A 24,097-nucleotide genomic window follows, 5' to 3' on the forward strand; every position below is an offset into this window, starting at 1 on the left:
CCTCTCCTCAATCCTCTTCTGTCTACATCAAAATACAATCTCCACACTGGCTCTGTTCCCTCGTCCTTCTCGTCAACGCCATACAGTATCTTTCCTCGCCTCTATATTCCCAGCAGTGTAGCGCTCCTCTGCTCATATCGATGCGGTCAAGGGTGGCTGTGCCAACTCGACAGCCTTTCTGGGAAATTGCCATGGTTTGATAAGGCATCCGTTTCTGCCTGGCCCGTGAACTTGCGTCAACAAGTCCCAGCCAAAATGTCGACGTTGTCCAGAAAGTGATTGTATCTTGTATAAGGTGGCGCAGCTCCTTACTGGACATCAGCGTGGCGCAGCGATATACTGGGATGCCTTTCATTATGCTGGGCTTACTATGTTCGCCACGTTTGATGTTCTTTGTGGCCGTGGACCTCCTTGTATCGGCGTCTTGCTTACAAGGCAACTGCATGCCAATGTTCTCCCCCAAGGCAAGTTTTCACGGTCTTTGTGACAGATCCATGGGGTCGCCAGGCTACTTGTCGTCCATGGGACCTCGATCCGCCCATCATCAGATGACACAAGCAAGTCTGGCACGATATCACGATATCTTTGGAATTCCTGTCAGGCCGATTCAGACGAGAAATCACTCCGCACATTCTAATGTTGACATCTACATGGCCACAGGTATGGATCCATTCGCCAGACAAGGCGAGCATTGTGATGGTTCCAACTGGCCACACCTGTTAGGTAGGCCTTATACGGTTTGTTAACATACATGCCTTTCCGATTTGAATGCTACCAATAGCGTCTTCCCCAAGGGCGGTGTGTCCCAAAAGCTATTGTTCGGATTTTTGAGTCACTCCCTCTCTCGCCTTTGTGCACGTCCCGTATTCTCTGCGCCACGGTCAAAAGTTCTTGAACCAGTCTCAAAGATACCTATCTCATCAGCATTACTTGGAAGATGCAATGTGATTGGACTTCTGAGAAGGCAACATGAGCAATTACTATCCCAAATGTACCAAATGTACCGGACTCTCCATTCCCACAGCTAGGTCCTTGCCCTAGGATATCCACTTGGTGATGATTATGGTCCATCTTTCTCTGGCAGTTGCATTCACCGTGGACAAATAAAGGTTTGGAGGTTTCTCTCGTCGAGTTCACTATGCTGGTGTAATTTTGCAATTTCTTGATCATATCTACAATTGATCTATCTCGACAGTCTTCCCGAAGTAAGGTCGACAGCTATCATGTCCTCAATCATCATGAACGACCCAATGATCAGAAAGTGGTAAGACGATCCCCTGAACGGCCAAACACTACTGTGACCTGAGTCTTTTGTTCTCCAGCTCCCACCCTGCCTCTGATACGGGTCCAGTATTGTCGAATGCATGCGCTTTGGCACCGAGTGCCGCCGACACTTGCCTCACTCGACGCACTCGACGCACTCGACGCACTTCCATGCATCCCTCCGATTCACCAACACACTCCTCGGGAACCCCCTTGGCCAAAGATTCCTTTGTCTGGTGGTGCTGCAAGTGCGGCGACGGTCCCCAAAATTACCATCTCAACAAAAGATGCATCGAAGCCAACTGCCAACATGTCAGGTGCGCCACGTGCAGAGTCAGACGCAGCTAATTCCGTCTCGGTTGCTTTTTGTCTTTCCTTCATGGCGTCGGTATCCGAGTCGAAGTGGTGTGCCGGGCATAACGGTCGTTCCTCACAATTTGTCAGGGAAGATGTTGTCGGAGTTGGGACTCACTCTTTTATTGTTTTATCGGGTTACCACGGTTAGCGGGCGTTTGCAAGGGCTCACTGTGTGATAGTATTAGATCTTCAGGTGCTTCGGTGCTCAGTGCCTGCATTTTCACGTTCGCTTCAACTAGTACTTTGTGGTGGAACAGAGCAATCAAGAGCTTCGTCGTCTTAGTCTAAAATACTCGCTTCCAATCCTCATCCTTGACCACATCGATCACAACAAAATGTTCCATGAATTTGTTGAGCAGCTTCTAGTGCTTAAGACTAAGCTAGCTAGACCAGACCATGGTAATTGCAAGATCCCTGGATATATTATGAACGGTGTTTTATGGAAGAAGTGGAACTGGAGCATTCCCAATTGGGAGTGGAAAGTGGAGTGAATCTGGTCAAACGGGCTGCATCTGGAGAGACTATGTTCCGCCGGTTTAAAAAAGGCTTGGCGTATCGCATCTCCCCAGATTCTCAAAGATGGCTTCACATCCTCACAAGTTTTCCATCCATCTGCACAAGTTTTCCAACCACACAACTTCCACGACCGCACACAATTTCTTCAAGTATCTCCCGATATGATCTCTCCGACAACATCCGATTGTCCATCTCAGGCTTAATTCGAGACCTGCGGGTCATCTGCCATCTTAGGCTCCTTGTCCGCAGCACACTCCGCCAAACCCAACTCCGCCCATCTTTCCCCGTCCTCCAACCACAACCATGGCGCGTAATTCAGAAAAGGCGCAGTCCATGCTCTTCCGATTTCGAGCAGCCCAAGCTGCCGAATCAGGACTCCTCCCTACCGCCGGTCTCCGTCGACCCAAAGCCCCCAGTACCATCAATACAATTCCAATGTGCGAGAAGTGGCGCGGACAGATTCTTAAAGAAGTCAGCCGCAAGGTCACAAAGATTCAAGATGAAAGCCTTTCGGACTTTCAAATCCGGGATCTCAATGACGAAATCAATAAACTGATGAAGGAGAAATGGGGATGGGAAAGACGGATTCGGGAACTGGGCGGACCAAACTACATGCGGAGCGGTGGAACTGTCTTTGACGACCAGGGGAGAGAGGTTCCTGGTGGCGGAAAGGGCTATCGATATTTTGGCCGAGCCAAAGAACTTCCAGGCGTCAAAGAGATGTTTGAGCGGGCGGCCAAGAGGCGCGTCCGTGGAGATGCAGATGACGACAAACCCCGAGCTGGCCAGGACATCTCGAGGAAACAACTGGATGCTACATATTTCGGATTTGGTGTGGACCAAGAAGACGTCGCTTTAGCAAAGTATGAAAAGAAAAAAGAGAAAGAGGCAGTGGAAAGGATCAGCCGAGGAGTTCAAGACGACAACGACGACCCTACGTGGGAACCTCTCCCTGGCGATACAGGCGATGGCATCGGCTGGCGCTTACCCACGCTCGAGGAAGTCCAGGATGAGCTCGTCGATAGACGAAGGCGGCAATTACTGCAGAATCTTGGATGAGGCACAAGTCTGAGAACAAGCACGCCGAGCAAATATGGAACACTGGACATTGTGATTGACGATATCGACATTGGCAAGTCTAGCAACTTTTCCTATGAAGTGGCCCGGCCCACACGATGGAAGCCATCGTCGTCTGTTGATGCTTGGGATTTACTCAGTGACAGCTGACATTTGCGGGTTCACGGGTCCCGTTCATCAAGCAGCGTCGAAATTGACTTTTCGACAACGGAATCCTTTCCACCCAATCTGGGCATCTCCACGTCCAATGCCTTGAGCGATCATGTCAACATCGAAGAATTGGAATCCTCCCTCCGGGTATACCACCCTCACTCGGGAGTTTTTAATCCTCTGCTCTTTCGTATTTCTCGCGTTGACCAGCGTTGTATTGAGTTGAAGACCCAACTTGTTGGGCTGTTCACCCCACGGCGCGTACCCTGAGTCACAGATGACTGATACGTCATACATGAGTCCTTTTTTTGTCACATGGCTATAGAATTCTTCGCAATGCTTGTCTCCGCCCTTTTGCCCCCGCTTGAGCCGGCGAACTGCTTGCCAACCACATTCGAACCCGGTGAGAATCGGCTCGTCGAAGCGATACACGCCGTTTTCATAGTCCTTGGGATTTTGGAGCTCGCGAGCTTCATGCTCATGAACGTGCTCCACTTCCACGTCTGGGGAATCTGCTTGGGCACGGGCGGGGCTGAGAGTGATGGCAACAAAAAACAACACCAGGAACTTGAGTGAAATCATGCTGAGATATTGGATGGACGGTGTAAATTGTTCTCAGAGAGTATGGTGAAGATCAAGGGGGAGTTCAAGAGCTAGGAGGGCAAGAAGCGACATATAATTTTGTCCATGGTCATCAATGGGGTTCCAGACAAAGGAGAAATTCTCTGCAAACGGGCAAGCATTGCTATTATGATTATCTTACGAGGAACAACGAGTGAATACAGATAGGTTAGTATTGTGTTCTATCTGAAAGCAGCTATGCAAGTGAGGTGATCTGTCTCGATTGGCGGCTCATCAGAATATCTCTTGTCCTGTGGCGATCCAGATCTCGAGGCTCGATCACGTGATAGCGGAAGACCATAAATGCCTCGAGTCATATTCATACGTTCAGGGGCTGCACATGATTCAAGATCAGGCTCCGGTACACGTGATCTTCTCCGCCCTCCATCTCGTCCGCCCCTTGAACCTTTTTTTGGTCTTGCGCGTCTCTCCCATCGTCCGTCGTCGTACGACTGTTTTATGGCCCCAAGACATGTCATCTCTAGGAAACGCTACATATCTTGTCCTCCCTCCACTTCGATGTACCCCCTGAAAATGCCTTGATCGTCCAAATTCCGTCCATCCAGCCGTCCCTCATTCTCTCCCGCTGTGGCAATGCAACCACAGGTCGATGGACGTGGAGAGGCTCTGTCTCTGCAATGTTCCTACGCACCTATCGCCGCTCTCCCCGGCGCCGTCTCTTCCGATTCCTCTTCTATCTCCTCACCATCTTCCTCTGCTATGATCTCCTGACCATCCTCAAACACCACCGTGAATTCTCCCGAAGCCTCGAGGCCCATACCTATACCGACATTGCTACCCTTCCTTCTCCTGTCAAGGATCAAAAAATCTTCATCGTTGCTCAGTTCTGGACCAGTGCAAAGGTCATCCAGGATCGATGGGGCCAGGCCTTGTTGGATTTGATCCGAACACTGGGCAAGGAGAATGTTTATGTGAGCATCTATGAGAGTGGTAGCCTCGATCGGACTAAAGACGTCCTCAAAGTCCTCGACGACATTCTCGCCGAGAACAAGATCTCACGCTCTGTCATTCTTGACCCCACGACTCATGCCGATGAAATCAATGTCGGTCCAATAGATCGACAAGGCAATCCACGCTCAGGCTGGATACAGACCACTACCGTTGGCGTGGGCAAAGAGTTACGCCGAATTCCGTATCTTGCTCGCCTCCGCAACACTTCCCTGAAACCACTGTTTGATCACAAGGCACAAGGCATCACCTATGACAAGATCCTCTATCTCAATGACGTTGTCTTCAAACCATCAGATGTCCTCACCCTCCTGGCCACCAACCAAGGATCCTATGCCTCGGCCTGCGCCATGGATTTCCATTATCCTCCCGCCTACTACGACACTTTTGTCCTACGTGACAGCCTCGGTGACAGCACCGTCATGAAGACTTTTCCTTTCTTCCGTTCCCAAGAATCCCGTGAGGCCATGCTTCAAGGCCGACCTACCAAAGTTCAATCATGCTGGAACGGCATGATTATTCTAGACACAGCTCCCTTCTATGAAGGCCTCAGATTCCGTGCTCTGTCCGACAGTTTGGCTTCCAAACATCTCGAGGCGAGTGAGTGCTGCCTGATTCACACAGATATGGCCGCCATGGGCGCCACCAGCAAGGGCATTTACGTCAATCCTTCTGTCCGAGTAGGCTATACCGTCAACGCCTACAACTTGACCCATTTTGGGCCTGATCAAAATTTCGTATCAGGGACCCAATACCTAGCAGGCGTTTGGCTCAACAGACTCAAGCGTAATGTTATCGCGAGAGTATCCACGACCATGAAAGAGACGGATCGAAAAGTGGCCCAGTGGAAAGAGGATGCTTCCAACTCACTAGAGAAGCGGGAGGAAAACGGCCAGATTTGTATTATTGATGAACAACATATTTTGATCTGGAATGGCTGGAAACATGTATGATAAGACAAAAGTTGAATGCTGGTATAATGAGACTCAACATTGGAGCCAACCTAGAACTTGCTCATCCTGGAATGGTACCGCATGAGGGCCATGAAAAAGCACTTCCAACCTCGAAAATGGTTCAATCTTGTACAGACAAGCAGACATGTCTTATATATCGCACAGCATGCTTGTCTACGCTGTGACCATATGGCGCCCTCATCAATAGAAATTTGGAAAACCCCACAAGGAGAAGGGGTTCAGAAGACCTGGCCTCGAAACATATTTTAAATATAAATCTCTCCAGCCTACAACCATCGTTAGGTCAAGGGCGACAACCAATTTGCATACAGATCCAGACCAAAAAGCACATCAATCCTCCAGCCTCATCAGGGACTCAACGATCCTGATTTGGCCCCCACTTGTTGTCTCACGTCTTTACCTTTTCTAAGTAGTCAACACCAACGGTCGTCCTCGAGGATTCGATCAACATCTCGCTTATGTATCACGCTAAGGTAAGGTAACGATGCCCCTGCCTATAAGACCAAAGGCAAGCCCAGCCTACCTCGAACTTCTTCTCGCATTTGGCACAGCCTGACTATTCTGCCCACCCTGACTTTTGCCCACCTAGTACATTAGAATCCGGGGAGTGCTGGAAGACACTGCCTCCGCAAAAAATGGATCATGTGCCACAGCACGAGCAGCTCGACTATATTTCCAAGTTCAAGGTTCCATACCTCTGCGACGACCGCCATATTGCCCAATCCAAGATTCGTTTCGAGGAACTTCCTATGACACTTGGATTCGACAAGCAGAAGCTCGTGCTTGGCGACTATTCCAACCATTCGGCTACCGACATTGCTTCATTCTTGCAATCGTGGCTATTTTTCGGCCTATTGGAAGAATTCCTCGGATACAAAATTGATCGAGATCCATTTATCGTTCAGAATGACGACGGTGGCCTTTTCGTTTCCACTCGTGAAGCCTTGCCAGCGTGCCTAACGCAATGGGCCAAGAAGAGACCTGTTGCCAGGACACACTATGACCGTATCGAGGCTTGTCTCGTCGAAGCAAAGGCATTTGTCCCGGTATTGATGGACCCCAACTGCCCCCTTCCACCCGAGGTTGCTCTCTCCATTCAACTCCTCGGCGCAACACTTGAGATTGTCAGCGAACAGAAGTTTCCCAGGTTTCCTCCACGAAGGTTTAGTCAACCGGCAAAGACAGGCTGGGGGATGCCAAAAATCGTGGAAAACTGGCTTACTCAGGCAGCGTGGTGTCGCAACGATATCGCTCGTGCTTCGGAGACGTTGAGTCTACCCACTTTGATCTACGCAGCTAGTATCGTGAGACGAGAAGAGGTGGCGTTTGATACTCATGGCCCATGTACTGTGGATGCTTGTGTGGCCAGGGATTTCAGAGGTAAACCTTATCATACACGACATGCACATGATGAATCCTACGATTGTGGCGGCTTCGTTGGCTGGTCTGAAAAGCAGATGGATCGTATGCGTCAAATCTTGGATGATAAAGGAGTTCCGGTGCTGATTCTTGATGTTGACGAGACGCCGAGTGCGTCGCCTCCTTCAGTGAAGATTGATGTTGTCGACTCAACTCAAACTCGTTACATTGCATTCTCACATGTCTGGGCTGACGGGTTGGGAAATCAAGATGGCAATGCACTCCCAGTGTGCCAATTGCTCCGATTGCAAAAGCTGGCCAACACGTTGCTGGGCCCCGAAACCGAGTCAAAATCTATATTGTCGAAATTTCGCACCAAGAAACCCATGGCGATATGGATCGATACATTATGTGTCCCAAGGACGAAACCTCATAAATCGATTGCCATATCCCGCATGAACCAAACATATGCACAGGCAGAGAAGGTCCTGATTCTCGACTCGGAGATATATTCACAGCCGTACAATGATGACCCACAAGTTCACCTATTGCGTCTGTTGGCGTCAGGATGGGCACGGAGAGTGTGGACAATGCAAGAAGGCGCTCTTGGATCATCCAATCTACACATTCAAACATCCTCACAGACCATTGATGTTACAGCCACAGCCAAATCGTTATCCAAAGCCTGGGCAAAGCAAAAAGTGGTAATGGATGGTATTGACATTGACTGTGCTTCAATGTGGAAAATGTTCTCGGACCTTCGAGCCGCACATTCCAACGATTACTGGCGCGATCGTGTCCCAGCCATGGCTGTGTCACTCAATCTTCTCAATGGCCGTGCTTGCACCAATGAAGGCGATGCGTATCTTTGTCTGTCGGGAATGATTGGTCTCAGTCCGGAAGTGACGCGTGAGATTGCCGATTTGCCTGTCGCAGAGCGATCCATGACTTTGCTGCGAAAACTCGAATATTTACCCAAGGGCATCATCTTCTCCCCTGGGCCAAAGTTGAAGACAACTGGTTATCGTTGGGCATGTGAGTCATTCTGGAAGTCTCAAGCTTATAATGACGATGAAGTCGCTGTGTTCAAGGAGGGACTTGGTTTACATTTGGAATATCAAGGGTTTGTGTTGAATCCATTTAATATGCTAGCAGATCCCGATTATTTCGTCCTCGAATACACCGCCGCCAAAACATGTTTCAAAGTTCAGTTTGACCAGTCTTCTGGTCCAATTGGAGATATTCTAACAGATATGGGATACGACCCTCGCACCTCGCGTCTAGGAATCCTTTGTCCTGAGAGAGATATGGTTAGGAAGCGGCCCAGCTTGATTCGAAACCCTGGAGCACTGGTTCTGGTCGATTCTGAACCCTGGAATTTGATGGAAAAGTTGTCTAAGCCTCCAATCAAGTCAAGGTACATCTGCCATGTCACATTGACTGCTCCGTCCCAAGTCGAGGTGCAAATGGCACGGGATAATGCTTGTCTGGCGGTCGCTGATCGACCCAACATTCAACTCACAATGTTCGGTGCTGATGAGGGCGTCTCATATATTCCGTTGCATTGGGTGGTCGGCTGATAAACCACTGGGCGGTGGAACTGAGATACCACAACTCTGAACTACCTTTACGTTTGTCTTCGTGGTCTTTTTATCCTCGCCTGGTGTCTTTGGAGGCACACGGACACGCACCCTTCTCGAATCTGGTTCTGGATGCGGGACGTGGTCAGAGTCGAAGCATTTTTGAGAGTACTCCAGGAGGCCTGTCGTCGAGGACATTGGGGCTTGATCACTTGCTGTGATGTTTGGATTAACTGGTTCCACCGTATTAGGAGGAACCAGTTTCAATAGATCTTTTGCGTACGCAGAGGCAATAGCAGCTGCGAAAGCCTGCCATTCGTCGTTTTTGTGAGTGTCGGCGTAGTTGGAGATTCCTCTGATCACCAAGGAGGGAAGAACATTGACCAGACCAGCGGCTTCCATTTCAAAGCAGAGGACATCATATTTCTCAGCCATGCTGTCCCTGAAAGTGGCGTCTTTGATCACACGGTCAGCTGAAGCGACAAGGCCATGGTGGACATGAGGGTTTCGAATATCACGCCACGGACGCTTGACTATAATCTCGGGTTTGAGTCCACAAGAAAATGCACACCCCGACGAGTCGGTCTCTGTAGGTGGATGGACGTGAGAAGATTGGTATAGATTCTCTGGTTTTGGCAATGATCCGATGTAGGTGGATCTGAGGCGAGCATTCTTTCCCATCATCTCGGTCACCGTGTCGAACAGGCCATTTCCATGTCGAGCATACGACACCTCGAGCCGCTGGACTGCCATCAACAGCACCTGAGGCGGCTTGTTGAGGTGGCTGCAGCTCGCGGCAAATGGCTGGTCCTGGATCATTTTGCCTGCCGTGTAGTGAACCACTCCCGCGAACCTGTCGGTAGGCATACTGACAACCACGTCTCCGAGACGAATGTCGTGCTTGCGACTCGGTGCTCCCCCTGCTGTTCCGACCAGGAGTCCGAATGAAAGATAGGGGAAGCTGTGGATGAGATCGACTGCCATCATGGCTGTTGATATTGTTCCGTATAGTCCCTTGGGCAGGCAGACTACCACGACCTTGATTTCCCCGATTCGTCCACATGTATAGATATTGTTGTCTGTTGCCGACGTCAATTGTGGTGTCGAGTACATTTCATCCAGAAGCTCACACGCCGCCACATACTCGATGCTAAGAGCACAGATCCATGCCACGCGGTAGGCTGAGGCTGGTGGACAGGTGGACATGTTGTGTATTCTTGTTGATTATTGTGGTAGCTGATATAACGTACTGATACTATACACCGTCCCTGGGACTCTTTTGAATGAAGGGACCCATGATTGCAGTTGCTGATGCGGCAGTCTTCTATATAATTGATAGATGGCCATGAAGAGGGCCGCGAAGACATCTCATAGGCGCTTCCGCTTGTTGGCGGTAAGACTCCAAGTAAGCGATTCGATTCAGCGAAATAAAAACCACACTCAGAAAAGGCGGTCGGCGCGTATTTTGTTTTAAACACCTACCGCTTCAGAAATTGGTCTTGGACAGCATGCGACTGGTTCAAAAATTATAATGATAACAGTTGACACGATTAGACGCCCATTACAACGCCCACTCACTTCTTGAGGACACGACTTTTATGGAATACTGATAGATTCATGACTTGTATACTCAATTCTAGTTAGCTACACGACAACTACACTGTCTCATCTCTATCGACAGAGGTTGCCTTAATGGCCGAGGCGGCCACTTCCCAAGACCCAATGAATAAATAACCAGCAACTCCAATGCCTGCCATGCCCTAGTGGTAGAATTGTAAGCATTCGAATCAAAAAAGAACATGCTGTATCCAACAAGGAGCAATGGCGAGAGGAAGTCAGTTGTCCATCCCACGTTTCCTATCAAGCCATCAAAGACAGTGACTTTGACTAATAACACAGAAAATGAAACCCGTAATCTTTTACCTCAATTCCGTCTACTCTCTATCTCCAGAGGCGGTCTGTTCTCCTTCCTCCAGTAAATCCGTGACCTTGGCCAGATTTCCAATTGTTTCCTTGCCTTGTCCAATCAACAACAACTTATCAGCATTTGCTGGAAGACCAAGATATGCCGGTGGCTCGCGCTCTGGAAGTCTATCCACCCATTGCAAGAAATCTCGCATGGTCGTTCCAGATGGAACCTTGAGTGCCTGTCCATCTGGAACGTGCACCAATTCATGGTCGTTTTCGTACGCTGCGGCATCAAACACCCTGCCCACAATTTCGCTCAATAGTGAAAAATCGCCCTCGTCATCGATCTTGCCTCCGTACATCTCTGTGACCAGTGTTCGAATCATATCCCATGGTAGTTTCACAGGAGGGATGTTGGATCTGCCTTGTGCAACGGCATCAATCCATGAATCAATGATATATGAACAGCATTCGTAATCGCTGTCGTTGAACTCCCACAGTCCCTTCCAGCCCAATGTTGGTGCATATCTGAGGCGTTCTTGGAGCACTGCATGCAGGAAGCAAAGCAGGAGATACAGCCGTCCCTTTTCCACGGGACTGCGAGTGCCTCGGTCAGACAGCACTTGTAACGTGTCCTTCATATTTGCACGCATTCCAGCTGGCTGTTCATAGACAAGCGATCTTGATGCCCGAATGAGATTGACAGGGATTTTGGGGCTTGTCTCCATTGACAAGAACAGTCTAAAGTCACTGTGTGGTCGTAGAGCTGACAATCTCTTCTCCAGACTCTGCAACCATTGAGGTGCAAGGTGGACGTTCTTGATCAACACCCAGCTGCCATTAGCAGCAGCACTTGTGATGGCTTTGTCGGCACTGGCAACGCTTTCGTCCGAGCCCATGGCAACATTGGCACATGTGGCCTTCTGTTTCTCCACCAGAGCATCCACTTTATAACTGGCATCGAATCCAGGGTTGGAACTGAGCGCAATAGGGACTAAAGATGTCACCTGTTGCACAATCGTTCCGAGGTCGTCAGTACCCTGGAAGATCTCCGGTCCAAAAACACTTGTGACCAAGATTTCTGCTGCAGGCAGGAATCGATCAGGCCGAACCAGTTTGATGAGAAGCAACTTGTACAAGTTTTGACTGATCGTGTTCTCAGTTTCACCCCAGACATTTGGTACTGCCAGTTCAGGCCGATCGTCAGAAAGAAGATGCTGCCAGCTTGCACTGGAAGGCTTGACAAGCTCCTGGTTGAACACACTCTGTCGTTTCACGAGATCCAACACCTCTTGTTGCTTCAACTCAAGCTGTACACCTGCAGGTGACTGCAAATGATCATCCAAGATAAGATCCAATGCCGACCTATCGAACTCGTATGGAGTCGCCCGGACTAGAAGAATCGCCAGGGTAATGCGATCCTTCTGCAGAAGTGAAAGAGAGGTCCGTCGATAGGTCTCTACGAATATGTCCTTGAGAATAATCTCGGATCGCTCTTCGTGATTGGTCTTGTTCGTCAGATGATGATTGTGGTGCAGTACAAAATTGAAGATGTCGATAAAGTATTGGAGCGAGAAGCGATAGGCATGGTTGAGATGATGAAGCTGCTCGAGGAGCGCAAAGATGGCACTGCAAGCTCGGGCAATGCGACTGTACCCTAGAGTGATACGTTGGACTTCGGCCATGACGCCCTCAGTCTCTGCCACCTTCTTCGTGATCACAGCGGCCTCCTTCTTGAGAGTCTCTAGGGTCTGGATCACATTGTCATCGTCAAGAATGTTGCCACGAGATTCATTCAATGCTTGCAGCAGTCTCTTCTCCAGCTGTCGGAGGTTGGTATCAAATTCGCCTTGCATCTTGACCAGATTCGTGCGTCTCTTGTCCACGTCGGGCCTCTCAGCCTTGAGAACGTCGTTGAGCGATTGCGTCTCAAGACTGCTTCGTGTGACCGTAAAGTTAATAAACGTAGTTCGACTGCAGACATCCGGGGCAAACTTCGCAGATGGATCCCGTGTAGAAAGGTACAGTTGGAAGCTCGGTGAGAAATCGATCTCTTGCTTTCCCAATTGGATCAATACACGGCCACCAGTCTTCTGATATTCCTTGTTTAACACATGTGTCAAGATTGGGTCAAGGTACTCAGCATCTTGAATCAAGATGGGATTGCCGAAACGCAATGCACTCTCCAATTGTTTGGTAAATGCATCGTCCAAGAAGCTTGTGACTGTCAGCTTACGTCCTTGATGCTCTTGTTTTAGGAACTCAGTAACTCTGCCAGGCGGATCAATGATCAACGGGTATCGGTTGAAGCGGTTGAGCATGATGGCATTTTCCATGCACAAGTCGTCGACGGGTAACGAGTGCCGTTGCCATTGCAGTCTTTCATCAGCCGTGGAGAGATAGCCCAACATAGAGCCGTCTGCTTTGCAAGATATACCCGATAGAGACATGTGGTGCAGCCAGTCGTCTACCATTGCCTTTCTGAATTGTTGGTCATACAGACCAGCGTAGGCGAGGAACGCAGAAGCAATAACAACATCGCCAACCAAAGTCTGAATCTGCGTCTCGAATGACTTGCTTGCTGCGTCCCATCTCACACGTTCGGACGAAAGGCTGTCTAAGAGACTGACACTTCGAACCACTTTGCTCTGTACACGTGCCATCTCGCTCTTGATCGCTTCCGTCTCGCTAATGAGGGCGGCATACTCGGTTTTGTAGACACCTATGCTTTCTGCAAGTTTCTGGATGGTGTTTTCGATGGCCTTTGCTTGGGCCTTTGTCTGCAACGCCGCTTCTTCCAAGTCAGTGACTTCTTTTCTCAAGGGCCCAACTCTGTCAAGAATCTCAGAGAAGTTAACCTGTGCTTCCACCCACTGTACCAGGGGCCCGCAGGCTTTGCTGGCGCGGTTGACTTTCTCAAAGGTGAAATCTTCATTGGACAAAAACTCGTTTCGCATCTTCTGTCGAAGAGATGAAGTCATTTGTCTTTCGTTATCGTAGTTGACGATAGTGGCGATGAAGTCGTCCTTCCGAACAACACCTTGAATGCTCTTCCAGCTATCAACCTTGTGGCCAAGCAATGTACAGACCGATTCAAGGGCGAGTTTGACACCAGCTGGCGGATTGGCCATCGATCTGACTTCAGTCAGATGTTGTCGCTTGATGTTGCTGACACTTCGTTGTGCTTCAAGCACCGCCGGCTCAGCCCTGGCTAAATCATTGAGCACAATCTCTTTGCGTTCAGCCACTTGCTTCTCTTGTGTTTCCAGGGCTGCTTGGACTTCTTTAGATGTCGCTTGTTTTGTCTCCGCCTCGCGTTGGTCGGCGACCATACGTTGAAGCTTCTCGTTTGCCTCCGCATCTTTAAGTTCGAGTTGTTGCTTCTTCTGGGCCAAGCTCTGTCGCAAGTCCTTTACTTTGTCGACAGTGTCTCGAAGCTTCTCAAGACCAACATTTAGATGGCGTTGCTGATCTTCAAGTTCGCCACGCTTCTCGCTAAATAAATTGCCGAAATGAGTGACAAAGTCAAGGTAATGGCGAGGCGTCAGATAGGTGACAATGCCTTGCTGGTGCTCGAGACGCTCATTCGTCTTCTGGACGGAATAATGTGTGTGAACCAAAGCATTGACGATCGTGTCACGATGAGACGCAGGTAGAGGAATACCACTGTAAGCCACTGGTAGACTATCAGGGGCCGTAAAATCCGGTCTGTCCAAGTCGAGGGACTGTGTAAGTTCGTATCCCACTTGATAGAGAGCTTGATCTGACCAGTCACCCATCCAATTAAGAACGCAACGATTGAAGAGAGCCGGACTTGTTGCAGCTCGCGAGGAAAGGCCGTCCTGGGGGGGATTCATCGTGAAAACGACGTGAAGATTATGAACAACCTGTTGTGTGAACCATTTGTACAGTTCTTCCTGGGAATCTAGGTGACGACCCTGTCGTTGAGCACCTTCTTTGCATGCAGTCAACAGAGCCGAATACTCGTCCCCTTCAAACAGACCAGGGACTTCTCCGTTAGCCAAGAGAGTATTCATGCGTTCAAGGAAGCCTGAGTCAAGAACATTAGATTCATCCATGATGAAACAGATCTTTTGGCCCCTGCATCCGCAAGCTCGGAGAACACTCCGAAGATCATCGTCAAAATCCTCGGCTGAGTAGCGTCCGTGGACCTTGATCTGGAAAATGCTTAGGCCATTCATCCAGGCAACGAATCTTGACAGAGTTGTTTTTCCACTTCCACTGGTACCGATCAGAATCAGATGACCTTGTGGTTGTCTGAAGACTCTGTCAATGCGGAGAGCATGCTCAAGGACGTCGTTGAAGAGAACAAGAGGAACATCGACTTCCTCTTCACAGAAGGTTTTCAGACGAGCCTTGACAAACTCCCGAAGCTGTTCTTGTTCCACAGATACATAATTCTTGGACAACCAGTTTGAAAACAAAATCGGGCCCTGGAGGGCAGAGTCGATGTCGGCGGTCGGGAAATGTTCCAAGGCAGTTTGTCTGACCATGTTGCTAGTCCAAGCTCGTTCTTCAGGTTCGACCAAACGGTCTTGGAATAGGCGCAGCGCCTCATGTGCCCAGAGCCGGATGAGACCTTCAAGAGTAAGGTGTTCCAATGGCGCAATTGCTTCGTATATGCCTCGGACCCATCTTGTAAGTTCTCTGGGAGAGTAAACATAATGAGGTTGGATGTCAGGGGTAAATCTAGCCTGCGACTTGAGGTAAAGATCAACCATGGCCTTTGTAAGTGAGTCAGCAAATCCGCGCAGGATCGGCACCACTTTGAGGGCCGCAGAATTGTAGGTGCCATAGATCTGCGTTAGCGAAATTTCTCCAGGATAGTCCACCATGACAACGGGAGCATTTCTCAAGAATCGATCACCCATAGGGTGGCGGCCAACATCCTCTGGAGGATTACAGGCGCCAACGAACTGGATGCGTTCGAGAGTCACCCAGGCCCGGTCCGAGGTGCGCCAAAAGCCATTCTGCTCGACAAGCTGCCGCAGGAAGCTGATAGCTCGTTGGGTGCCATACTTGTCAGGAGACGGCAGATTGATCTCGTCGCAAAAGATCACCAACCATTGGCCCATTTGGGTGGGAGAGAGCACCAGACCATTCAAAGTTTTCTTGTACTCGCAATACTGCTCAAAGGTCTTGATTATGAGATCTGGTTGAGTGGCACTTGAGAAATTCAGGCCGACCGTAACCAGGTCGTCTAACGGGCGTAGAGCGCTGAAAAGTGTCATTGTCTTACCAGACCCGGGTGGACCACAGAGCATGAAAGGCTTATGTTCCGATAACCACGAAAATAGTACATCTTCGTGTCGCACAGTATCGACCGTAGGAATGATAACATTGGTATCGGTGATTTGGTGTGTCTCGAGGTCGACTAGAGGAACTTGTGACTGCCAGGCCACCCACTGTCCTTGAGGTAGAGTGACATTGTAGTCAATCAACGAAGTTGAGTGGTCGAGATTTGGAAGATCGACGTTGGTCATGTTGCCAATGAAGTCACCAAAATGTTTCCGGGTCGCTAGTGTGCCGTCCCCGACAAAACTCCAAACAGTTGCAAGGAGTAGCTTCTTTGAGATGAATGCTCCGGCTTGCTCGAGGTCGAGAGGAAATTCAGAATGGTTGAGATTGTACTCGAGCACAGTGCGACAAGCCTTTGCCAGTAAACTGAAGAGGCTGTCCAGAGCACGCGCCGGCGTGAACTGCATAATATGCTTGTATCCTTCTGCAGATGACAGAGCTTTGAGGAGGAAATCATCTCGGTTGATGAGAGCGCCGAGCGTCTCGACAAGGTGTCTTTGGGTTTCTTGCGCACGTGAAGTCATGCCTGTGGCTTTGATCTCGTCATCGAGTTCATCGAAGTTGCGGGTGGTCAAGGTCTTCAAGTAGTGTTCGATCATTAATGATGGCGTAACCGTATCATCTGAGAACCACACCATTCCGCAACGACTGACTGTTGCAAGAGTTGCATATTTCAAGCTTTCGACTTCGAACATAATGCGGACGTTGGAAGGCAGGTTTAATCTTTCACCGTTCGGAAGAGTAAGCAATTTGTTGTCGTCAAGGACGCTGTTCAAGTTTTCAACCCATTCTGGATCAACGTCGCCGTCGAAGACGATCCAGTGTCGCTTGCTGTCTTCTCCACGTAGATTGTCAACAACCTTTCTGAGGATGCCTGTAAAGAGACCATCGGTCCACTCGCGAGTGGTACTATCTAGGCTGCCGTAAAGTGCTTCTTTGGACATGACCTTCGGGTCAATGATGTGATGGACGCCTTCGATGCCTTCAACTCGCTGGAGGGCTTGTAAAAGGACTTTCCAGATGGTTGATTTTCCAGAGGCGGATTGCCCTACCATCATCACGCCATGATGTATGTTCTGAATCTGATACAGCTGCAGGATTTTGGTCATCCAGGCTTCACTTTGTGTAAGACCTTGTTCTTCCATGACTTGTTGGATGGCGGCTCTAAGTTCAGTCAGGCTCGCAGGAACATATGCAACTCCAGGAAAGTCTTCAGCTTGTACATCGACAAGAGTTTCAACGTCTTTTTTGATGAGCTTCGGAGACACAGTTTCTCGAATACTCTGAACGATGATTTCTGGCTCAAGAACCTGCTCTTGGTCCTGAAGGTCTTCTCCAGACTGTAATCGAAGTCGCTTCAAACCACCTGAGCTGACGAGGACACTTTTCAATGCACGCAGGCCAAAGTCATAATGGGGCTGCTTCGACAGTCGTTTTGCACAGTGATCGAAGAAGGGTACGACTTGCGATGAGATGGACTTGGCTTGTTTGAATCCTTGCGAGAACAGCATCACCTCCGCGATAAGCTCTCTGTCCGGCTTTGACATTGCGACGCTGCGGAACAGCTTCTTCAGGTTGTCCGGCAAATTGGATCGTCCTGCATACCCTGGATTCATTGTAATGAACAAGCCAGTGTTGAGGTTTACTGTCAGCCGTCGACCGACGAGCTCGATCTGTTCTTTCCGATCTTTGACGCTGTTCTTCAATCCCAATTGAATGTTCTGGATTTGTTGAGACACAGCAGAAAGAATTCTTTCCTCGAGGCGATTAAATTCATCAAAACATCCCCATGCACCGACCTGGCAGAGGCCTAGGAAGATTCGGCCCATAGCTTGGAAATCAAAGGTATCATCACAACAAAAGACCAGGGTAAACCTGCCAAGTTGCAGGCCCAATGCTTTGACTGATTCTGTCTTTCCTGTACCAGCAGGGCCGTATGGCGACCCTCCCAATCGCTGACAGAGCGCCTGAGTCAGAGTTAGGAAACACCGATCGGTGAGAGGAGTGCGGACGAGGCGATCAGGAACACCGAGATATTCGTAACCATAATCGAGAACTGCATTCGCCATCTCGATGCGCAAGCGACTCATGAGTTCAGCGTCGGGATCGTAGACGTAGCGCATCTGTAGCAGCCAGAGGTAATGAGTTGGTGATGCTGCATTTGCTTTCATGAGCTTTGAGATAACATCTCGCTGATGAACAGCCTCTGTGATAAAGTGCTCACACTTCTTCCGTGTCAATGCTGGGAGGTCTTGTAACACACTTTCCGCGAGAAATTCTAATAGTCTAACTTCATAAGCGTGCACTTTGGCTAGACCATCTCCAGCTGCCTCGAGAGCTTCACGTACGAGATCTGTCCACACAACCTGGGCAGCAAGTATCATGACTTGAGCTGGGTAGGTTGTGAGGTATGCGTGAAACTGTTCTACGTCAAGATCTGATGATGTGAACAGAGGTCGGAAGGTTGCTGCAGCCTCGGCCAGTAGCTCTGCAAGTGCATGTTTGACACTGCTGTCCAACGCCGTGAGCCAGTCATTGATCTTTGGGAGCTTTACAAGTGAAACCTCTCTCCGTAGTCGTACGGTTTCTCCTTCCTTCGAAGTGACTGCAGTGATGGTGTTATCTTCGTTGACCTCTGCACCAGATATTCCAGCGAACATCTTCTTGAAATGTTTGGCGACGCGCGTACTGTCATCACTGTTGCCGATAATTTCGAGCAGGTCTTCGTCGCCCACGAAGTAAAAGCGAGGGAATGAAACACGTTCTCGCTCAAGATACTCGCCCAGCGCTTTTTGAATCTTGCCCAGCAACTCAGCAAGGCGCTCGAGAGACTTCTGGACCCCTGGAATGCCGAGGACGTCCATCACAAAAGGAGACTTGTAGACTTTCTTCATGACGGCCGAGAACTCGGTATTGATGTTCGAAAATCTGCTGGACTCTGTGGGCAGAAGATGTTTGATATCATTGTTACCCGTGAAGACTCCTTCGAGGTAGACCCACTGTCTTTGGACGTCGATCCAAACATCGAACAAGACATGCACGCGGTTGAGCTTGTCTTCCCATGACGAAGCTTCCTCTTCAAACTCTTTATAGTACGGGGAATGTCGCATGGCCTGGAGAGAATTGAGGTTTTCGCTGCACTTGGTAAACAAGTCATCCCAACCTCGAATGAGTCGACATTTGTTCTGATAATTGACCAGATCCAATGAATAATTTTGCCAGGTATCACGCACTTGCCTGACAAACTCTTCCAGAGCAAGTTCTCCACGTGCTTGTATTATGATGTCCCGAATTGTTGATTCACTTGATGCAAGTTGAAGACCCCAAACATCTCCAAGCGTCATCGAAGTCTCCGAGTACCGTTTGTGAGGTTTAAGAGCCTTGTAGATCTTGATCCAATGGCGTTCCCGAACCGCATCGGATTTCAGGTCACTCAGAAGTGCGTTGGCTTTGATCTTTTGCTTGAGCTCGTTCTGAACATATTCAAAAGCAGCATATTGTCTCATTCGACTAGGCATCTCCTTGGTCATCTTGACGAGGCCATCAAGAGATTGGCGTAGCTTGCGAGGCTGGAGGCTGGCCCACGGAGTGTCTTTAAGTTCATCGATGCTCTGCCAGATTGTTGCCAGGGCAGACCAAACAGACATGAAATCACCAACTTCCTCCAGGGCAGAGGGCAAGGCGTCATTGCGTGACAAGGGCAGAGAAAGAGCGTCCTTGGCTTTGGACACTGTTTCAGCCTCGTTTTGAAGTTTCTCCATTCGGCTTTGGAAAGATCTCAGCAGCTCGGCGGCCTCTGCAGGGGGGATTGTGCCTGAGACTGGCTTCTGTTCTGCCCATTGAGCGACAACGTCTTGGATGCGGCTGTTGATGATCCGATCCTCGGCCGTAATATTTGCACGAAGGGCTTCGGTTTGGTCTTCGACGATCTTGCTCTTCCTGCCGAGGATGTCCTCAAACGAGTCCCACTCATCGCTAACTTGATTGGCAGAGAGCCAGTCGCTTGCAAAATTGTAACGCTGTCTGGTGAGAGTTGTCTGGCCTTGTCGGAAGATTTCCACCTCTGGCCCCCACAGCAAAGCATTTCGCTTGCACTGTTGGACGATGGTAATGAAGGCAACGGCTTGGGCAGTGGAATGTGTTTCCAAGGATTGATTTTCAAGCTCCATGCGTGCTCGCTTCATTTCATTGAAGACCTCGACCATGCGGTTTCCGAGAATAACACCAAATCTGCCGGTCACCTCGTATTGCCACTGATCGTATTTCTGGGTGATCTTGGCCTGGACTTGCTCATAGTCGAATGTCACACAACCCATGACCTTGCGCCCTTCAGAGGTATCAAAGGTTGAACGGGCGTGTCGGACTTCCTGCAACAATTGATGCCATTGAGCAAGATCATCCCCAAGGGTATCCTGGAGGTGTTCACTACGCAGATCCCACAGATTCTGGTAGGTGTACCATTCCTCAAGATAGGTCGACATCTCCGACACTCGAGCGCCGATTGCAGAATATGCATCCTGCAACACCCCGACATTGGCTAATGGAAGGTCAACAAACGTCAACAATGAATTTGTGACCCCGGCTGTTGCTGTGACCTGGTAGCGAGTAGCACGAATTTGGGGGAGATGGCACAAAATACTGAGCCAGTCCTCGAGTTGTTGGAGCCAGGAAGCCTTGACAAAAGCCAAGGGTGGGTCGATGAAGATCGTTTGGTTGTTCATCATGATCTCGATTACAATAGGGGCAAATCGCAAATCATACACAGTGCCCTCGGTGTGCACCAGTGCAGGCGCGGAGAGATCGAGACCGTCAATGGAGTTGAATGTGGATGTCCAATGCTTCAACGCTTGCTGTAAACGTTCGTTGAAGATCTCGCGGATCTGAAAATTGAGCTGTACAACCCAGGTTGACAGGTTTGCATAATTTCCGAGATCCATCTTGTCAACTGCATTCTGAATGATGTCCATCTGGCCTTGGAAATTCTGGGCGGAGTAAGGGCATGTTTTCAATTCTGACAAGGCTAGTTGGATGACATGACTGAGGTCTCGGATTGTTGCTGTCTTTTCCTGCAGTGTTGTGACTGCTGTAGCAAGATCCCGCACATACTGGACATGACGCGAATCGCTCGATGTCGATTTTGCATCTCTGTAATCAAAGGTGTGGATGAAGGTGTCCCAACGCAACGGGACGCCAGTCTCGAAGAGCTTCTGGACTTCCCTGCCATAACCAGCGAGCAAAGGGGCCATTGTGGGCATTTCCTGCACGCTTCGAAGAGCCGATAGGTAGCTGGCGACACTTTCCATCAGGCTCAAGGCATATGGGTACACCCGCTGGGCCTGTTTGGCCGTTGTCGCGATGCGATGAGGAATGTGGAAATTGAGCCAAGTCAAATTCCGGACTTCTTTGAATAGAGAGATCGCATGTTGATCAAAATTCACCACAAGCTCTGGTGTACTATTGGGATTTCGGCTTCGAGAGATCAGAAACAGGCGTCCTGTGACAGTGATGTCTCGGGCTTTGACGTCGTGCAGCCATGTCTCATAGATATCTCGTGTCGTGAGCTTTTTGCGGAACAGTTTGCTCTCGCTGTCCAAGATTCGTCCATCAGAATGCATCATCCAGTCTTCTCCTAGAACGGCCTGGACTTTGGACATGTAATTCTCGAGCTGTGCCTCAATTTGTCTGACCCACAATATGGCACCGGCAACTGGGGGGATGTCGCGTAACTGAGCCATCATCTGTGCCTCAGATCCGCCGTATTGCTGTTTGAAGCGTTCATGCAAGGCAGTGATGGCATTTTTGACGTTGTCGAGAAGTTGAGTCTGGTAAGCATTGATGGCACCACGAACCTTGGGTCTGACCAGGAGGGCATTGAACTTCTCGAATACGCGGAACATCTCGTTTGCAGTCTTGGCCTTGCCCAGACGGTCACGAAGGCGGGCAATGATGGAATCCTCCACCCGCGAAGTTCGTTCACTATATTGTTGTTCGGCCTGTACCCAGATAGCCGTGCCTTCTGGTGAAACATCCAGGATATCTACATGTCGCACGATGTCGTAGGCTTTTGATACCTGCTCGGCAGCATCAGCACCTCCGAGTTCTTCGATGATTGCTGCACCACCGTCATCGGAGGCGGCGACTCCGGGGCCCTTGGACCTTGACCCTAGCACAGTTGTGATGGTTCTCATCAATTGTTCATGCTCTGTGCGGAATCTTTTGATGTAGCTGAGGCGCTCTTGAGTCTGAGCGTGTTTGGAGGTGACCTTGACTGGAACAAAATCGGTGTTTTTTCGTCTCGTGATGTCCCGGGCGACTGTGGTGAAGCTCTTGATCTGCTCGTCCCAAACTTCCCAGACGGCGTCAATGGACCTCATTAATTGCTCGAACTCTGGCCATTCTAGAGACATTATGGAGCGGCCCTTGAGAAGTTGGTGAATCTGGAAGTCCATATCGGAAGAGATGCCCTCTACCAGCTTCAGCGCCCTCTTGATGGGATAATTGCAAACCCTCCATTTCTTGTTGAGGTGTCCAAAGATGGAAACAAGGGCGTCCGACACTTTGGCCAGTGAAGTGGCCGAAGACAGGTCATCGAGGGGAAAGTCTCGCATCAAGTTGTTAAAGTTTCGAACGGTTTCTATTGCGTCCTTGACCCCAGTGTCGGTTGCCAAACTCACAACAGCCTGTTGCCGGTTTGCGTTCTTCAAGATGTCGATGGTGAGGAGCACGTTGTCGGAACCTAGCTCAACGGTGAGTCTGTTGAGGGCGGTTTCGAGTGAAAGCCAGAAATTGATCTCTTGGGCGGCAGAGATGATAGGAGGGGCGTGCTTTGGATCGGCCAATTTGGTCAAGCCCTGGATGCTAATGATCCATTTGTTCACATGGTTCTTTTGAATCTCGTTCAGCACTGCCGTATCTTCAAGAGTGCGGTTGTCTATGAGCTGAATTGAGGGTGGGACACCTTGTGCTGCTGCCTTTTGTAATGCTGCTCGAACGACCTCATGGTTGTCAAGTCGAACCAAAGGGATATCGGTGTTTTGTCTCAGATGCAAGAGGCTCAACTCCAACTCTGCCATACGTCTCTTGGCCCCTGATACCCCTCCCTTTGCCTGAGCATCGTACCAGTTGCGATTAGTCGTGCTTTGTGACTTGGTATAGGCTTCAAAGTAGGGGCCGACGACGTTGTGGAGGAGGGAATAGACGACATCGTATGGCGACGCAGTGTGACGATCGGATTGACCCTCACTTTGGATGCCTCGAGATCTGGGGAGATGGATGACTTGAATTTGGCTTGCGATCGGTTCTTTGGCATCCAATGGTCCGGACAGCTTTAGGAAAGCCAGGGAAGCCACTGTGGTATCAAGAGGGGCGAGTTCGGATGAGAGGGTATAGACATAATTAATTTCTGCGTCGAGGTTAGGGGCTAGAGGGATATTCGAGGAGTTCGACTGACTGGGTGTGTCATCATGGCCATTAATCAATTCTTCTCTTGTGTCCTGTTGGGCATAAAGGGTCGTGATTTGAGGGTCAATGGCGAACTGAGCACACTTGTTGAGGGACTCTGCGTGACTAGATTTGGACAACAGGCTGCCGACGGCTTCTAGTTCTCTTCTAGCGGCACCAAGTGTGGTTTCTATGAGGCTGGCAATATGTTCAAGGACGGCGAGAGGTTCGGTTGATTCTAAAACGTCAGAGTCGGGAGTCCCATTGGGAGCAGTTGGGGACAGGACATCCATGGCGAAATATGTCGATTTAAGGGTGGCAAAGGTGTGAGCGTCACGGCGACGAGCATTTCAGAGGTAGTCTGTCGAGGCCGGACTGATAGGATGATGAAGGGGATGAAGGATGACGAAAGGGATTCTGATTGTGAATGAGTAGAGGGACTTGTTGATGGAGGGCCAACTAAGGCCAAAGTGAGTATTGGGGCGTGACTTTCCAAGGTTTAGGGACCAGCGTGACTCGCGCACCTGCAGTTGGTCCAGTTGGACGCGTCCAACAAGTAATAAT

At 49.7% G+C, this 24,097-nt stretch overlaps 4 protein-coding genes across 4 annotated transcripts; 2 read left to right on the top strand and 2 right to left on the bottom strand.

Annotated features, from left to right (window-relative positions):
• Positions 1-2,242: 2,242 nt before the first annotated feature.
• PV10_03744 (uncharacterized protein) lies at positions 2,243-3,816 on the top strand. The gene has a single exon (XM_016368233.1). The coding sequence runs from the start codon at positions 2,440-2,442 to the stop codon at positions 3,193-3,195; it is 756 nt and encodes a 251-aa protein (XP_016224021.1). The 5' UTR covers positions 2,243-2,439; the 3' UTR covers positions 3,196-3,816.
• PV10_03745 (uncharacterized protein) lies at positions 3,391-3,945 on the bottom strand (the record flags this gene model as incomplete). The annotated part of the gene is made up of 1 exon (XM_016368234.1): positions 3,391-3,945. The coding sequence occupies one exon, from the start codon at positions 3,943-3,945 to the stop codon at positions 3,391-3,393; it is 555 nt and encodes a 184-aa protein (XP_016224022.1).
• A 513-nt stretch (positions 3,946-4,458) lies between these two features.
• On the top strand, positions 4,459-5,987 carry PV10_03746 (uncharacterized protein). The gene has a single exon (XM_016368235.1). It carries the CDS (start codon positions 4,623-4,625, stop codon positions 5,904-5,906), a length of 1,284 nt encoding a protein of 427 aa, XP_016224023.1. The 5' UTR covers positions 4,459-4,622; the 3' UTR covers positions 5,907-5,987.
• Positions 5,988-10,476: 4,489 nt separating this feature from the next.
• On the bottom strand, positions 10,477-23,975 carry PV10_03747 (uncharacterized protein). The gene is made up of 2 exons (XM_016368236.1): positions 23,544-23,975; positions 10,477-23,495 (listed from the first exon to the last, which is right to left on the bottom strand). The coding sequence occupies exons 1-2, from the start codon at positions 23,824-23,826 to the stop codon at positions 10,801-10,803; spliced, it is 12,978 nt and encodes a 4,325-aa protein (XP_016224024.1). The 5' UTR covers positions 23,827-23,975; the 3' UTR covers positions 10,477-10,800.
• Positions 23,976-24,097: the final 122 nt, after the last annotated feature.

The sequence above is a fragment of the Exophiala mesophila genome, assembly GCF_000836275.1.
Source record: "Exophiala mesophila strain CBS 40295 unplaced genomic scaffold supercont1.3, whole genome shotgun sequence".
NCBI lineage: Eukaryota > Fungi > Ascomycota > Eurotiomycetes > Chaetothyriales > Herpotrichiellaceae > Exophiala > Exophiala mesophila.

Excerpts from the sequence above, each read along its gene's own strand:
- PV10_03747 (XM_016368236.1), bottom strand. The coding sequence starts at position 23,826 with ATGGATGTCCTGTCCCCAACTGCTCCCAATGGGACTCCCGACTCTGAC. Across the intron at positions 23,496-23,543 it reads TGGCCATGATGACACACCCA|AAATTAATTATGTCTATACC; the intron begins GTCAGTCGAACT and ends ACCTCGACGCAG.
- PV10_03744 (XM_016368233.1), top strand. The coding sequence starts at position 2,440 with ATGGCGCGTAATTCAGAAAAGGCGCAGTCCATGCTCTTCCGATTTCGA.
- PV10_03746 (XM_016368235.1), top strand. The coding sequence starts at position 4,623 with ATGTTCCTACGCACCTATCGCCGCTCTCCCCGGCGCCGTCTCTTCCGA.